At 35.1% G+C, this 17,088-nt stretch overlaps 1 protein-coding gene across 4 annotated transcripts in view; it reads right to left on the minus strand.

Annotated features, from left to right (window-relative positions):
• Positions 1–17,088, minus strand: part of LOC136025878 (sodium- and chloride-dependent GABA transporter ine-like) — a 107,002-nt gene that overhangs the window by 19,197 nt on the left and 70,717 nt on the right. For all 4 annotated transcript variants that reach the window (XM_065701917.1, XM_065701916.1, XM_065701918.1 and 1 more), the window contains one exon: positions 4,545–4,657. In XM_065701917.1, the coding sequence (XP_065557989.1) occupies positions 4,545–4,657 (113 nt within the window). The remainder of the gene's footprint in view (positions 1–4,544; positions 4,658–17,088) is intronic.

A 17,088-nucleotide genomic window follows, 5' to 3' on the forward strand; every position in this document is an offset into this window, starting at 1 on the left:
AATCATAAATTTGTGTCACTATCACAAAGATAGGAAAAAGATCACCAACACGTTTTCGTGACATTCTAAATGTTTTACATACCTTTTTCGATTAATATACACGTTAAGGCCTAGCCGAAGTCCAAGCATTTTACCCTCTAGTCAATTCTTTTTCTGAGGCGGCAATTCGGTCAAAGACAAAGGTTTCAGTTTTCTTCGTCGCTTCAACTAAACAAACATAAGAAGGTTAAGCTTAAGGGGTTTCTCACTAAAAATTGCGATTATTGCATAGTTATTCTTCGTAATTTGGCAAGTAAATAGAAAGATTTATTTGCCTAAGAACTATTACTCGAGGAAAAAATTAGAGAAATTATTATTCGAGGACGATCGAGGACAATCGCTCCTGGACAATCTGAGTGGTTAGTCCCTTGGTCTAATCTATGCATTCTCAGGCGCATATTATAGAAACAACTTTCTGATTGTTGAATAGAATTTTTTTTGTTCCATTTTTTGATACCCCACAACAACAGTGTCAAGTATAGCAATCTTGGAATGAAAACCCGAAACAGGTTTTATAATTATTTTGGAATTATAAAAAAATAACTGTCGGCTTTAAGATTTGATTAGATCAAAATATTAACCAGATTTTATTCTATTTGTTAAAACAAAAACCGCAGATATCACTAATTCAGGAACGTAAGGCAGACTCCGAATGTTTAACCTGGGAGGCATAGGAAGGTTCCTTGAGAACCAGTCCTGCCTTAAACCTAGGATGAAACAATCCTAATTTTAATCATGTGATGCATGTCCCCATTTGTAGCATACATATTATAATGAAAGTTTGAAGTATAAAGTGACAAAATAGAATCAGTAACACTTAATAGATCGAAATACATTATCTCCCATTTTTCGTTATTTGGAACAAAAAGGGATATGCATAAGATCACCAACACTTATTGGAACAAAATCATACCATCTACAATCCTGACCTCTCGGAGCATAAAGCGACAAAATAAGATCATGAACGCTTATTTGGGTAGAGTTCCATTATCTTTAGTCTTTAACATCTGTAGCATTTATTGAAAAATAGGATCAGCAACATTTATTAGATCGAAATCCACTATCTGAAATTTGCGCCGTTCGATTAGCAACATTTATTTTGATCAGATAACCTTATCTAGAATTTTCACCGTTAGAAGCATAGAGTGAGAAATAGAATCAGCAGCACATATTAGATTATATTCCATTATCTGCAATTCTGGCCGTTTGGAGAAAAAAGTGATGAACATAGGATTACCAACACTCATTTGAACCGAATAACACAATCTACAATTTTGTCCGTTTGGAGCATAAAGTGTCAAAATGAGATCAGCAACATCTATTTAGACCGGATTTTATCATTCGTAATTTTCACTGCTTGGAGTATAAAATAATAAAGTAGGACAGGCAAAAATTATTGTATTCTGATCACATTATCTGCAATAGTCACTGTTTAGAGCGCAAGGTTACTAAACAAGAATGTAATTCCTGATAATTTACAATGCAAGTAAGAAAACGACATTTATTCATTTTCTGCAATGAATTTATTTAGTTTTTGAAGAAAATAAAACACGTCCTTACAGTTAATGTTACGTAACATGCAAAAACATCAAAAAATTTATGCTACAGGGAAATATTTTGCAACTGTCGGAGCGAGCTTTGTGAGGCCACTGCTCCCCCCTCGATGATCCACGTGAAATTTGTTATATCATATCACTATTCCCACGACTATAGTGAATCATAGTGCCACCTATCAAACCCTGCCAAGTGTTCACTCATCTTTTTTTCCGACCTCTTCGTAGCAAAGGGGCGGTCATGGAAAGTTTAGATGGAGCTGATTAAATATAGAATCGGAAGTTCAAGTGCTCTTTTCAAGAGTCAAAAGTGACTAGAGAGTAACCAGCTCCCCTACTATGCCCCCTTTTCTAGCTGGCCTTCCTTAGCCCCCAAGACTCCGGTCAAAATTCTGAGACGGCCCTTTCATTCAAAAACTAAATAAACATACCTCCAGAAATGGTATCGTAAGTAATGAAAAATTGCAAGTCGTTTAAACATAAGCTTTAGCATGGAAAAGAGGGTTTTTAGTGTTTGGCTCACTTTTCGCATGAAATGAGTCCGACAAATGACCCAAAAACCTGTTGCTTTATTGGACAGATTAATAGAAGAGGGGTGATAAAAATTTTGCACGGGACTCATTCAATCAAAGCGTTTTTGCCTCTTTATGAATGGAAGTGATTTGAGGACAGATGAGTGATTTGCTTCCATGCCTTTTCTACTGTTTGTCTCCTGTAAGTCCCACGATGTAAATTCCGTATTTTGCGATCGTCAAAATTTTTGCGAAAGGTTTTGCTTTAAAACCTTTAAGGGACCAATGATCATGCCTTCAGGGTTACTATAACCCCAGAAGGCAGAGGGAAAATGGCTAAGAACTAAGCAAATTAGCAATTATTCACAGGTAATATTTACTGGAAAAGCTCTTAGAGAGTAGTATGGGGTCTATCTGTCCAAGCGGCCACTACCCTCATCGATCTGCGGTGCCAGCACTTTTTTTAAAATCTCGCATGGTGGAGATTTCCTCAGTTTCACCATCTACAAAATCATAGATGTCGTTATTATTAACTGCAGTTATAGACGGCGACACGTTTTCTTTTCCAAGGACACATTTTTAGCTTCTAAGCACTTTTCATTGATATTTATTTAATTTATGCCTGGTCTAGGAATCGAACATAAGACCCAGGATCTCCTATGGTAAAAGAATGACACTTTACTCGACTGAGCCAACAAGTCATTAATGACACTATGTTCTTTGAAATAAACTCTTGGCAATCAATGTATTCTTTCTGGGCGCTAGCCAACTGACGTTAACCGTCAGTACATCGTGCCAAGCTGATAGCGCAATCGATTTCTCAATTGCAGTTGGATGCATGGTAGATACTATCAGTGATTTGTTTCTGGCCGCCTTTTTTGGCATCATTCCAAAAACATGCATACCTCAATGATTTGAGTGGTTTGATGGAAAAACATATTCTTTTTACGGTCTTAGAACTTGTAAGGGACTTGGAATTTTCTCAGGCGTATTCTTATGATGGTCAATGAAACTCCTTTCGATGTCCAAAAATTGTAATGACTTAAACTAGCCAGGTATCCTTTTTGTAATGTAATGGTCCTGATCACAACTGTATTCTAATAATTGGGGCTTGCGCAGGAATTTGGGCCCCACATTCCCATTCACGGCCCCGATGCCCTCCCAGTTTCTTGAACTTTGAATTTTGGACGACCAATTTTTGATTTAAAAATTTTTCGGGCTTAATATTCTTCTTTGACTTAAGATTTTTTGGGGAAATTAGAATTATTTGTGGACATTGAATTATTTTGGGACTTAAGATTAAAATTTGGGAATCAAAATTTTTTGGACTTAGAATTTATTACGGACTTCAGTTTTTTTGGGACACAAACTCACAAAAACAGACACAAATACCAATAAAAAGAGTCTGAAATACAGGTACGTAGAGAAAGAGAGAGGGGGAGAGAGAGCGAGAGAGATAAAGAGAGAAAGCAATCTGAAACCCTCAGCTCTGACTACCTTGATCAACATAACCAGGGTTCCAAAGAAAAATCACTCGCAATTTGGAAAAAACTGACTTGTAATTAGCAGGTCAGGGCAATGTAAAATCCGAACATGAACTGAATAGAACTTATTAGTGAAAACAAAACAAAACTACCCCTATGACAGGCCATGAGGGGTACTAATCAAGGAAAGAGTATGATAAACAAATCCGATTCACTAAATTTGAAATCGTAAATTTATTTATACAAAAACCAGACTCAAACAGCAAATTAGCTATGTCACTATTCCTGTGTGTTGGGGACAGACACAGGGTTGAGATCCTCAAGAAAAGACCCCACACTTCGAATAAAAAAGGAAAGTAAAAATTGTTTTTTTTTATCATTCCCCCTACAAAAGATAAATTCCTGCATATACGCCTGTTGTATGCCATAAAAATAATCAATCGGTGATGCATAACATACTCCTGTCTATCTAAAACAATATGGAAAGAGACAACAATTTTTTGCTCAATAGTTTAGACATATTTTAGTTGTGTGAAAAAAAAACATATGCAAAGGCTTTTCATTGCAACGCTTTAAAGTTTTAAGCTATACCTTTTCACCTACAATGATAGCTTAAAGAGAGTGCGAGTATACTCATATCCTTGGATTTGCCCTTCATTTTTTTCTAAGGAATTGGGTAGCCTGGCCACAAATTGTGTTACAGTAGTTCATATTTACCTAATTATGTTGGGTATATAAATAATACAACTTAAATTCCTAATATCGTACTAATTGGCGGCTGATTAAACAACAAAACATAATATTCATTAAATAATCTGAGCATTTTTTTAAGGATGAGTGTAGATGAGAGTTTTTGCTGGAAAGCTAAAAAAACAATTTCTGAACATTTTCTTTCATAAAAATCTTAATATTTGAATTCAAAACCGTAAAGTAAATTGGTGAAGGAAAATATTTACCTGTGTGTTCAATCCACACACAACAATTAACAAACCAAAAATGACAGTGCTGGCTTGGGACAAGGATAAGGAATCAGCCATGTAGGCATAAACTTCAAACACTGATTCAGGACCTGAAAAAGAGATAAAAACGTATTCAAACCCTATGAGGTAATAGATAAAACACACAACAAGAAGAAATAAATTCACAATTGCAGAGCGTGTTACTAAAGTAAGTGAATTGCTAAAGTTGGATCTACGTATTGTATCCTTTTGCGTCTTTTTTCCCTATCCTTTTCCTTTTTGTTTTCTTTCTGTATCCTTATCCTTTGTTTGCCGTATCCTTTTCTCTGATTTTGTTTGCCTCCTCTTGCCTTGTGAAAGCGGGAATTTTAATTTGGTTTTGCTAAGAGGTTTTGGTTTAGTTCATGTTGAAATCTATGGCCCGATAGTTAAAAGTTTTTTTTCTAAATTACGAGTGATTGTCCTTTAGTCCTTATTGTGCTGGATAGAAGGTCAGAGTTAAGGGTTTCAGCTTGGTAGAAGAGATTTCCCAGAGATATGGTGATATTACAGCAGTGAGTTTTCTTTTGCCGATGTACGACCGGGTAATTATAAGCCAAAGGCACTAAGTATTATGAAGACATATTTTAGATGAGCTCAATATGTTATATATATTGAGCTATATAGATAAGCTCAATATATTATTAGAGTCTCTTTGATGAGGGAATAAAAGATGAATCATTGTTGAACCAGCAACTAGAAAGGGCATCAAGAAATGAAAGGTGAGAAACCGTGTTAGAGTAGGATCATCTATGGAAAATCCCCCTAATAACTATTGTACTACATCATTACCAATATAAAGTGCTGCTGAGACTAGATTTGTAACTACAGTAGCTCCTCAAAATGGTATTTGAAATCACGGGAGGACATGGCCCAGGGGTATGTCTTGGGGTTTAGGTGGGAGGGTCTTTCCACGAAGGAATTTATCATGAGGGAAGGGAATCACCATAAAGGGGCGCTGGATTTTCTGGCATTATTTAAACGGAAAAAAATTAGAAAATAAATAAAAAAAGTCACATATATAATGAGCTAGTTTACTATTTGCTGTTTCCTTCACTGAGCCCTATTGGCGTCGTAGAGTAATATCGAGTGTGGTAACTAAGGTAAGTAGTGCATCAACACACCCCAATATTGGTAGCATTTACGGTTATAGCGGTTACCACACCTCCAAATCTTTACAGATTAATTTAATATAAGCTGTTAATTTGCATTTAAAGCTGCATAGCTGCAAATTTCATTTAACGTAGATACTTTAATAACGTATCTACGTTAATAACGTTAATAATTAACAATTAACGTTATATAACGTTAATAATAATAAAATGAATAGCTGCAAATTTCATTTAACGTAGATACGTTAATAACGTATCTACGTTAATAACGTTAACAATTAACGTTATATAATGTTAATAAGAATAAAATGAATAGCTGCAAATTTCATTTAACGTAGATACGTTAATAACGTTAATAATTAAAAATTAACGTTATATAACGTTAATAATAATAAAATGAATAGCTGCAAATTTCATTTAACGTAGATACGTTTGATTCGGAAGCAAAACTAGGCAAGTCGGACAATAGTCTCAAAGCATCTCAAAGAATTCAACAAATAAACACATTTACTGTACCAAAGAAATCAAATTACAGCATTATTTCCCTCGATTCAACTTATTTCTATTCATGCTTGAGAGCCCTAATATTTCTGGGTTCTTTCAGAATTTTTTCAGAATGATGAATTTTTTGGGTAATATCACATTTTTATCAACGTTGACATGATAAACCGTAAGAAAAAAAACTGACTAGTTGATTACACTTTTCCTTCGTCAAAATTACAAGGTAGTTTTTGTGATTTTCCATATTTTTTGACAATAATATGGACAGGGCTTAAATTCGATTTTTTAAGGGGTTCCTATATTATTTCACCGCCTTTGAAAATTGAAAAACAAGGAACATTTAAATTCGAACTAAAATAAAAATCTTTTATGGTTAAAGATTGGAATTAAATCGACCTTTTTATAATCTCTGCCTCTACAGAATCAACTAGGAAAAATAATTAAAAATAACAGCATCAGGCTGAATCATCTGACTAATGTTTGGTAGATTATTCTGTTCAGGGGTAAAAAAAAGCCTACGGATGACTAGGCTTAAAAGGGATTTAGACATTCTTTGTGCCCATGTAAGATTTTCACGATCGTGAAAAGTTTCAAGAAATTTGACAGAACAACAACAAACATTTGTGAAGAATCTGTGTTCTATCTCACAATAATATTTCTGTGCAGTTAGGACAACGGGGCACTGACCAGGAGAGCAGGACCCTGTTTTTATAAATTGTTTTATGAAGGTTATCATGAATTAAAAAAAGGTGGCAAGGTACTTTTTCGTGAATTATCCAAATTTAGCCTGATATATAGGCTCAGAAAATTAAATTGAACCAGCTATGAAATTTACCTAAGCAAGAAGGAAGTTTTGATAAAGTAAAACACAAAATGTGATTATAGTTAAATGGAAATGAAAAGGATTAGAATGGAAAAACAAATATAGTAACTGATAATTTGAATAATTTGGAAATAACTTTGCTTTTTAAATCTTCTTTACGTCTTTATTAGTTAAAAAGGTTTCTTCTGTTTAAAAATTTCCTTAATAATAATTAAGAGTCCCATTAGAATTTTAGAAAACCTTTCAGAACAGGTTCACTTTCGACTTGAGAACCATGTCACCATAATCTATTGTTAAATGGAGAACCCACGTCGACACTAAAGCATTTAGGGCGTCTTGTTTCAATATTGAATGCGAAACTCCTGTTATCAAAGGCCTACAATTCTATCGTATGCAATACTTTTTTTCTTTTTTTATAGTTTATTTTTAATAAATTGTTGGCGGTTTCTATTGTTTTCTGTAGTTGTTCAATGGTAATTACAGCCTAGTATATTCCACGACGCTAATATAGGGTGCACTATTGGAGCTACTAGTCGCTCAAGACTCTATTACGCACACCTCGGTCTTACGCATTATTATAGTACATATGTAAGGGTATGGTAAACCTGATTGATACGTAACAGGGGATTTCAAGACAAACATATCAACCATTCCACGGAACACATATCCCACCATTCCCAGACACGCATATCCCACCATTCTACGACACACCTATCCCTCCATCCCATTACACAAATGTTTCTCCATTCAGCATGTATTATTGATTATGCGTACCTTTATGTCAGGTAACACTTTATGTCAGGTAAGACAGACACAGAGACATGTAAACAGACGCTCAGCAAAACAGGTATAATGGGAGAGAGACAAAAAAACACAAAAACGCAAAGCCAGACACAAAAACTCACAGAGTCAGACGCACAAGAGACATGCAAACAGACGATCAGTCACATAGGCACGGTATGAGAGAGAGACACATGTAAAAAGACAGACACAGAGACATGAAGACACAGAAACATACACTTAGTCACAAAAGGACGGTGAGAAAGAGAAAAAAAACACGCATAACAGCACAAAGTCATACAAAAATACACAAAAACACACATGGAAACAGACACACATTCACACAGGCACGGTGAATGAGAAAAAATACATACTCAAAACACAATATCAGACACACAAAAACACATTCACAACCACAAAGTCAGACATACAATCACAAAAACACATAAAATCATACACAAAAACACAAAGATAGACACGGAGACGAAATCAGACGCTCAGTCACACAGACGCGACGGTGAACAGACAAAAACACACTCAACAAACACAAAGTCTTACACACTAACACACAGAGTCAGATACTCCAAAAACAAAAAGGCAGACACAGTGGCATGCAAACAGACGCTCAGTCACACAGGCACGTGGGAGAGACAAAACTACACGAAAACTCAAAGTCAAACACACACACAAGGACAGACACGGTGATAGACAAACGGACAATCAAACACCGAAGCAAAAAGAAAGAAAAAGACAAAAACCCAGAGAAACACAAAGAGTCAGACAAATAAAGACACAAAAACACAAAGACAGACATTAAAACAGGAAAACAGACGCTCAGACACACAGGGACGGCGAGAGAGAGAGAGCGAGAGAGAGAGAGAGAGAGAGAGAAAACACACAGACATATAGAGTCAGATAGACACGCACACACACACACACACACACACACACACACACACACACACACACACACACACACAACACACACACAAACATACACACACACACAAACACACAAAGATAGACACAAAGATAGGCAAACACATAGTCAGAATCACAGGCATGGTGAGAGAGTGAAATTACACACAGACACCTAACATCATTTTAACCTCACCCTAAACTCACCTCACCTTACTCACCTTAACCGTACCTAGTCTAAACAGGGTAGGGTAGATTAGGTGATGTTAACTAAACCTACTAGCATGCAATAAAAAGGTTAAATCCTTAAAAACGATTAGAATTTGCATGAAATACCCATAAAAATCAAATTTTCTTCTATCTGTTAAAAAGTCGACTGCAGATACTCGGGGGTGCGACACATTTGTCGATGGTACCTTGGTTAGTTATAGGTTCGTTGCAGGTACTCGTGCTGTCGGAAGTGGTACTATTAGTGGTTAAGTGTATGTCTTTTTGTGTTTGTGTATCTCCTCTGTGTATTTTTTGTCTCTCTCTCTCTCACCGTATCTGCGTGTCTGAGCGTCGATTTGCCTGTCTCTGTATCTGTCTTTGTATGTGTTTGTGTGTCTGACTCTCTTTGTTTGTGTGTTTGTATGTCTGACTGTGTGTTTTTGTCTTTCTTGCCCCTTTTTTTCTGTCTGAGCGTCTTTTTGCATGTGTCTTTGAATGTCTTTGAGTTTTTTTTTATATTTTTGTCTCTCTCCCACCGTGCTTGTGTTACTGAACTACTGTTATCATGTCTCTGTGTCTGTCTTCGTGTGTTTGCGTGTCTGACTCTGTGTATTTGTGTGTGTCTGACTTTGTGTTTTTGTTTGTTTTGTTGTCTCTCTCCCATCGTGCTTGTGTGACTGAGCCTCTGTTTGCATTTATCTGAACCTGTGTTTGTCTTTTTTTGTGTCTGATTCTGTGTATTTGTGTCTGACTTGCGGGTCTTTGTGTCTGTCGTTGTGTTTTAGGGTGTTTGTATTCGTTTGTGTGTCTGACTTGTGTTTTTGTGTGTTTTTTGTCTCTCTCCCAACGTGCATGTGTGACTGAGAGTCTGTTAGCATGTCTTTATGTCTGTCTTTGCGTTTTTGTGTGTCTGGGTCTGTCTGTACGCGTGTTTGTGTATCTGACTTTATGTTTTTGTGTATTTTTTGTCTAATTTGCAAGAAAAAATCGTTTTTTGTCCCTGGTTACTCTACTTATAGTATGAAATTTGAAATTTAGGACCCATCTAGAGCCTAATGCAAAAAAAATTCTAGTACACTTCATTTGCTGGCGAGAAAACACATTGTTAAGTTGACATTTTATCTTATTATTACTGTTGTAAGTAGTGAATCTGCTGCTGTATAAGGTGAAATACTTACGGCTCATTCAAAATGTGCTTATGCTAATTCCAAGATTTATATTGATATACTATAGCATGCAGGTCCGCCTAATAGAGCAATAGAAACAAGGCAGTCTCATTAAAACCACTCAGAAATAACCTAAATATGGCTTAAATTTAGCTCTAACAACATTTCTCCTCCCAAGCTTTTGGAACCGGTTGCTAGGGAGAGCCAGCCAGATATTGCCGTGGTGGCGTAAATTGGCATGTTGTGTCAGAAGGGGGTGACTTGCAAAAACACGGACCGATTGATTTAAAGCATAATTTTATCATGCAAATATTCGAAAAAAACCTCTAGAATGATAATTTATATCACGGGGATGTCATGGACCAGCCACATATTGTCACGGTAACGTGAACATATACAGTCTTGGCTTGAAGACACGTGGCATTTTCATTAGAACCTCTCAGTAATAACCGAATGCAAAAAAAAATTCATTTGCATTTTTTTTCTTCATTCGCGCGTCTCATTTACGGCGAGAAAACGCATTGTGAAGTTGACATTTTTCTTTTATTAATATTATAAGTAATGAGACTTGCAAAAAAAGTAATAGTTAAGCCACATTCAAAATGTAATTTTGCTAACACCTAAATATAAATTAATACAACTTAGTATGTAGGTACACTTAATAGATCAAAAGTTAATAGCGTTGGGATGCTTGGAAACCGCGATCCATTTAATCGTCCTAGAAAGTGTACAATGAATTCTCCATGCGGGAAATAGGCTATTTCGTATAATCTATTTCTCGAATCAAATCAACATCAATTGGTTCTTTGTCCAGTTATCTAGCGAACAGTTCCATTGAGAGGCTCTTTCAAATCTTAAAGTAGACAAAATCTTTAGATTATAAAGGTTCCCTGTGGAAAAACATTGAAGAAAATGTCTGAAAAAAGGCATTGACGAAAATGAAACATCTCTCAAAGTATTGCGTAACATCCCAAGTTTGTGCCGTCCTTAGTTGCAACGGGGATTCCCTACCTGACTGGCGGGCCCTGACCTCTAACAAGTCAAGCAAGACTGTGCCATCCTTAACATAAGTAAACAATCCTCTATTACGTAACAATCAGGTGTACTGTAGTATGACGTGACAAACAGGTGCGCATAATCAATGACACCTGCTGGCTGTTGTAGAAACGGAAGGATGCGTGTTTCATGGAATGGCGGGTTATACGATTTGTGGAATGTTGGGGCATGTGTTTCGTGGAATGGTGGGATATGTGTGCCGTGGAATGGTGGGATATCTGTTTCGAGGAATCCCATATTTCGTAATAATCAGGTATACCCTTAAAGGTGCAATATAAAATTCCATAGCACCCAGGTTTACGTAATAGTGTTTTGAGAGACTAGTAGCTCCAATAGTTCACCCTCTATAGGAGTCGTTGAATAGATTGGGCCGTCACTACTCACATTGAGGAAAATTACACATTTTTACAGAAAACGATCTTAAAGAAAATCTGAGGCTCTGATTCCAGTTCTTAAGTCACTCTTCTTGCAAACATCTTTCTTCATTGTAATCGGATAAGCGGTACTAGCACAGATCATAGGTTTTACTAGATATCTCACTTCAATAATATTTCAAACCTCAAAAGCTGATTTGCTTTCCCAAAGGTTGACGATATCTAATGACATGGTACAGGCGGAATGTTATCCAATCGAAGAATGAACGGAGCGTTATCCGATCCAATCCAATGATATTGCGCAAAATTGCCCGAGCGGGCAAGTTTTGTTTAATATCCAATGTAATTGAGGATCGTTCCGGTCCTTTATTTTACATGGAGTGAGCTATTAGTGTAAGGAACAATAACCTATGGTCTAAGTGCTTTATTGAGATTCTCACCAAATTTCTCTGTTCCGTTTTCTATTTGATAGTAAGCTGTAAGATCTCGATGACATCACAGCAAAACACGGACGTTCTTTCCAAGGGGTTTGAGGTTCTTTTAAGAATTTCTGCAAATTCGTTTTCAATTTCATTAGGACGAATTAAAATAGTACTATCATCCCTGAATCAGCTACAAATGGTTATTTTTTTTACTATACATTTTCTTATTAAATATATTTTTAAGCTTGTGGTCAAAATTAATTTCATCTAGAATAAACTATTAAATTGGGACAGAGCATAAAAAAAGGCATCAAGGGATGTATTCACTTTCATCCTCGTTAAATTATGTGAAAACCTAAATATTTACTCAAGAAAGTTCTTAGATCTATGCCGCTCCCCAGAAATCAGGCATCCATGGTCATTTTCTTTAAGCAAAGCGGAAAAAGTAAATAAAGTGTTTCAAAATTATATGAAAAAGATTGTCATAGAAACAGAAAATAGGACCAATTTCTTTTCTGGAGGAACAATGTTGAAGGCAAAGTCAGAAGGATTAAAATTCAATCTGATCTTTTTCCCGGAACTGCAATTATTAATCGAAATTCTTGTTAGAATGCCAAGTTTCACAATCATGGTTATCAGTTCGTACTGAAAAACACCTAATTTTTAAGCTCATTTTTTCCCTGTTTAGTCTTTAAACTTCATTTAACGTTCCTTAAGAACTCCAACTTCAGTTCACAAAAAACTCGTCAACCGTCCTCCCTACAAAAGAAGGAAGTGATGCATAAGAAATACAAATAAAAGTCCGCAGTGCAAAATAAAAACAAGACAAAACTTAATTATGAACGCTAGAAAAAAGATACCCTTACCAAGTAACGGTGAAAGGTCGACTGAATAAAAAAAAATAAGACATTTAATGGCTATTCAAGCACGGGGGACAATTTTATGCAAAGCTTTTTGGAGTGCTAACCGCATACCAGGTATGGTATTATTAAACATCAGTAGCAAAATATGGTAAAGGTAAAGAATCTGGTATAGGATTCTTACAATCCCAACCCGTGGTGCTGATCTCCGTTTCATGGCCCTTCAGCCAGGAGGAGTATTGGGGGAGGGGAGAAATGTGAATTTGCGGAAAATGAAACTCGTGTGAGTGATCGGAATTAATAATTCCATTATAAATGGGGTTTAGATTCCTTTGTTGGGTAGTTCCTTTGTTAATTGGGGTAGTTCCTTTGTTAAGGGAGACTTTCTGCTGCACCTGTTTCTTAATTTCAATTGCCTCCCTGAAAAATTGCATGATTTCAACTCCCTTCCTTTTATTTTAATTTTTTTTTTTTTCCCGTTTCTGAAAATTCTTCTGTTTAATTTTTTTTAATTTTGTCGTGCTTACCCATTGTGGTCGCAGAAATTATTTGTCAAAAGAAAAAAAATTCAGAAAAATCAGGAAAAATCATTTTGGTAACACTTACCGAAAAAGGCTTAAATAAGCAGTTATATGATCTTAGGTTTTAGCAGGCACTGAATTAAAAAAAGCAGATTTCTTTTTGCAGATTAGAAAAAGGTACAAATATGTTACGCAAAATTGCTCAAGAAGATGTACTAGGTTGTTTTTTTTTTTTTTCACAAACAAAACAACAAATTGTACTATTTAAAAACAAGTAATAGCTCTAGAAAGCATGTAGGAAAGCCTGGGAAAGGAATGAAAAGGATGTAGATTTCATTTGAAGGTGTGTTTGTCTTTGGAAGTCAACAGACTGCCAATTTTTGAGTTTTTATGGAAGAAAAGTGTGTCAAATCTTAGTAATGAATAACCAAGTTTTTAAACCCACTAAACGAAAAGAAAGAAAATATAAAGAAAAATACAAAAATTTACAGGCTAAAAACATCTACAATTTACTTCTCTTAAATACTGAAATAGGTGACGCGAATCAAATAAAAAGATAATCAAAATATCTCACTGTTTTAAAATATTGGGTGTATTTAATCAGGCTCGTAAATTTTAATAGATAATTTTAACTCAAGAACTTATATTTTTGGAATTACAATAACATTCAAAACTTCCAGATCAATTGTTAGCAAATTTTTGTTTTAGAATTTTGGTTAATATTAGCAGGATTCGCTCTTTACTTAAAGTTCATTACCCCTAACTGCGTGGTATATCTATAAAAAATAAACATGTAGCCTAATATTTAAATTGAAATATCGAAAAAAAATATTCATATGATCATCTGCCTGCCCCTTCTGGTAAATTTCCTGACAATACTCATGAAATTTCCATGCTACTTGGCAATGAGGAATATTTTGAAGGTTCAAAGACAAGAATGTGGCAAGGCCGAGCAAACACCACAGTTTTGAAAAGTCAAAAAGACGATTTTAAAAGATTGCGATTTTTATGTGTGTATAGGCTGAAGAAGAATTCAAGGAACAAAAAAGGTTTCTTTTTAATGTCTTTAGCACTTTAAATATAAAAGATGGTAGCAAAAAAAAAAATCGTATTATGCATCTAAGTAAAACTAATTCCAATTCCGTTCCCTAAACCCTCTTTCAAAATAATTTTAAATATTTCGTGACATTAGTCATTGTTGTTATGTTATTGTTTTTCCCTTCTCCCTTTGAACTGCTGCTTTTCTCTGTTTTTGTTGTTCTTTTTTCATTTACTTTATTTGATTGAATGTCAATTCCTGCAATCGAAGTTAATTAAGGAAATTGTCAATTTTGCCGTCCAGATTGTCGGTTGGAAACACTTCCATATAATATTTTAATGATAAAATTCTAACACTGCATCACAAGAACTTTCATTCTGTATTGTTTTATTAAATTAATTTTTTCTTAATTTTGAATTTAATATTTTTGCATTTATTCAATTGTCTTTATTTCAGTTATTTTATCGTGTTTTAATTTAGATTTTTATTTCTTTTCATTTTAATTTATGAAAATACTCTGGTATTTATCCAGAACACACTCAAGAAGTTAGCTTTATAAAATCTTAAAAAAAACCTGTTCGCCTCTCTGCAATTGGATATGATATGCTTGTTTCGTGTGAGGAAAACTACGATATAAGTAGATTTTGATTAAATATTTAGTGTATAGAGGTGGTTAGGGGTTATGTTAGGTAATTCCGTCTTACATATCTCCCTACTTCACTTATACCCCTAGTTTAACTTATTCTTTCTCCCTGCAGTCCTGACCATATAGCCTTTAGGGGTGGGTATTATGCTGAGTGTGATGTAACTATTCCCTGTTGTTCTTGACTATATATGAATAAATATCTATCTATATCTTATAAAATGACTCTATTTCTTCACGTTTCAAGCTGAGCGCAAAGTTCTCTGTTCAAAAAGTTACTTTGATAAACATGCGATTTATGATTTTGACACTTTCTATTTTCAACCTTATAAGGATTCCCAAACAAAATTAAAACAATAACTTAAACAGTCAAACTAAGATATAGACTAGAAACTTATTTCTCCTTTAAGAGCCCCATCCCCCCAAAAAAGGGGGTGAAATAAAAGGTGTTAGAATTGACCAGAAATTTGACATAGACTAAACAGAGGATATTAAGAACAAGGAAAAATTGAAAGGAATATTTCAAAATTTTAATTTTTTAAAATATTGAAAAATTTCAAGATTTCCGTTTTACACTTTTAATTAATTAATTTCTTAGACCACACTGCTTTTCCATTTACGAACAATTAAGCAAAAAAACGGGTTTAGATTAAAATAAAGTTGTGACATTGAATAAAAGCAAACACCACATTAATTAATAAGAAATCCTAATATATAAAAGTAACACATTAATTAATGTGCTCTTTTTATTCTTTGTCACTGCTTTATTTAAGGGGATTCAATGCCATAAGGAATCAGCCTATCTCGTCCATTATAAACGTTTTTAGTTTGTGCGGCCTAACTCTTTAGATCTGATTGGGCAGTCTTGTCATAGCTTGTAGAGCTTGGATAAGGGATACAAATAAACGGCAGAAAACTAAAAGCCGACATCTACTTTTCGTGAAATCGTAGAGAAACCTTGTAGCTTCTCTCGTTTTGTGCCAGAGATACATACATTGAGTTTTAGAGAAACCTATATCATTAATAATTATAAATAAGTAGTTGCCTATCATTCCACGGAAATTAACGGTCCTGTGTCAATTTCAAATTCTTGGTTCAACTTGCCTAGGACCATAGGTTAGCGTGCCTTATTCACCTCTCATTCCAGGATATCTAACGGTCCTATGTCAATTCTAAATTCCTGGTCAACCTACCTGAGACTCTAGGCGGGTGTGTCTTTCTAAAAGCTAGCAAACAAGCATTAATCCAATAACAGAGTTATACTTATTCCCACCGTTTACACGTACCATTTAACCAAACAACTGGAAAACAATAGGTTCTATGACTATCTTAGCTCTATGACTATCTACCTTAATTCTACTGCCCTAGAAATGACGCATGGACGCATAATAGATAGACATATCTAATTAACAAATGAGCTAACATCATTCATCCTAATAAGGGGGTTAATGCCAGATTTGCCTCTCATTCAATTGGACTATCTTTCTTGGCTTTTTCTACAATAAGCAATGACTTGATGCCCACAGCTATTCCATTTCAAATCAAAATTTTAATTCAAATTTAATTACACCAATAGATGTATAAGGCGAACTTTGCCGTGACAACAAACAGATCAAAACATACTAAACACGACGTAGTGGATATGAAAGGGAACATAGGCTCTCTACCTCCTTGGGTTCCACACACACACACACACACAGGTGCACGGATGCTTAAAGACATGGCAGCGAAAGTCACGACGACTCAAAGACGAAACTGAAGAACAAAAAAAAAATATATGGCCACAAGACAAGAGACAGTGAGGATTAGAAAGATCGAAACTGAGAATGAAGAACATGTAAATGTATGGTTGAGAAGATAAACGACCGCGAGAACAAAGAAATATGCAGTTAGAAGATAATTGGTAGCGAGAATCGAACGCAACTTTTTGATTTTCATTCAAATTTTAATTACGACACAATTCCATTGTCTTTTCAATCAAATTTCACAATTAAATCACAAATTTTTAATAGATATCAATGATAAATAGTCCCTTGTGAGAATTTGGTAATGGACTCTTTGCCCTTGAGAAAGTTAG

This window comes from Artemia franciscana, chromosome 4 (assembly GCF_032884065.1).
Source record: "Artemia franciscana chromosome 4, ASM3288406v1, whole genome shotgun sequence".
Classification (NCBI taxonomy): Eukaryota; Metazoa; Arthropoda; class Branchiopoda; order Anostraca; family Artemiidae; genus Artemia; species Artemia franciscana.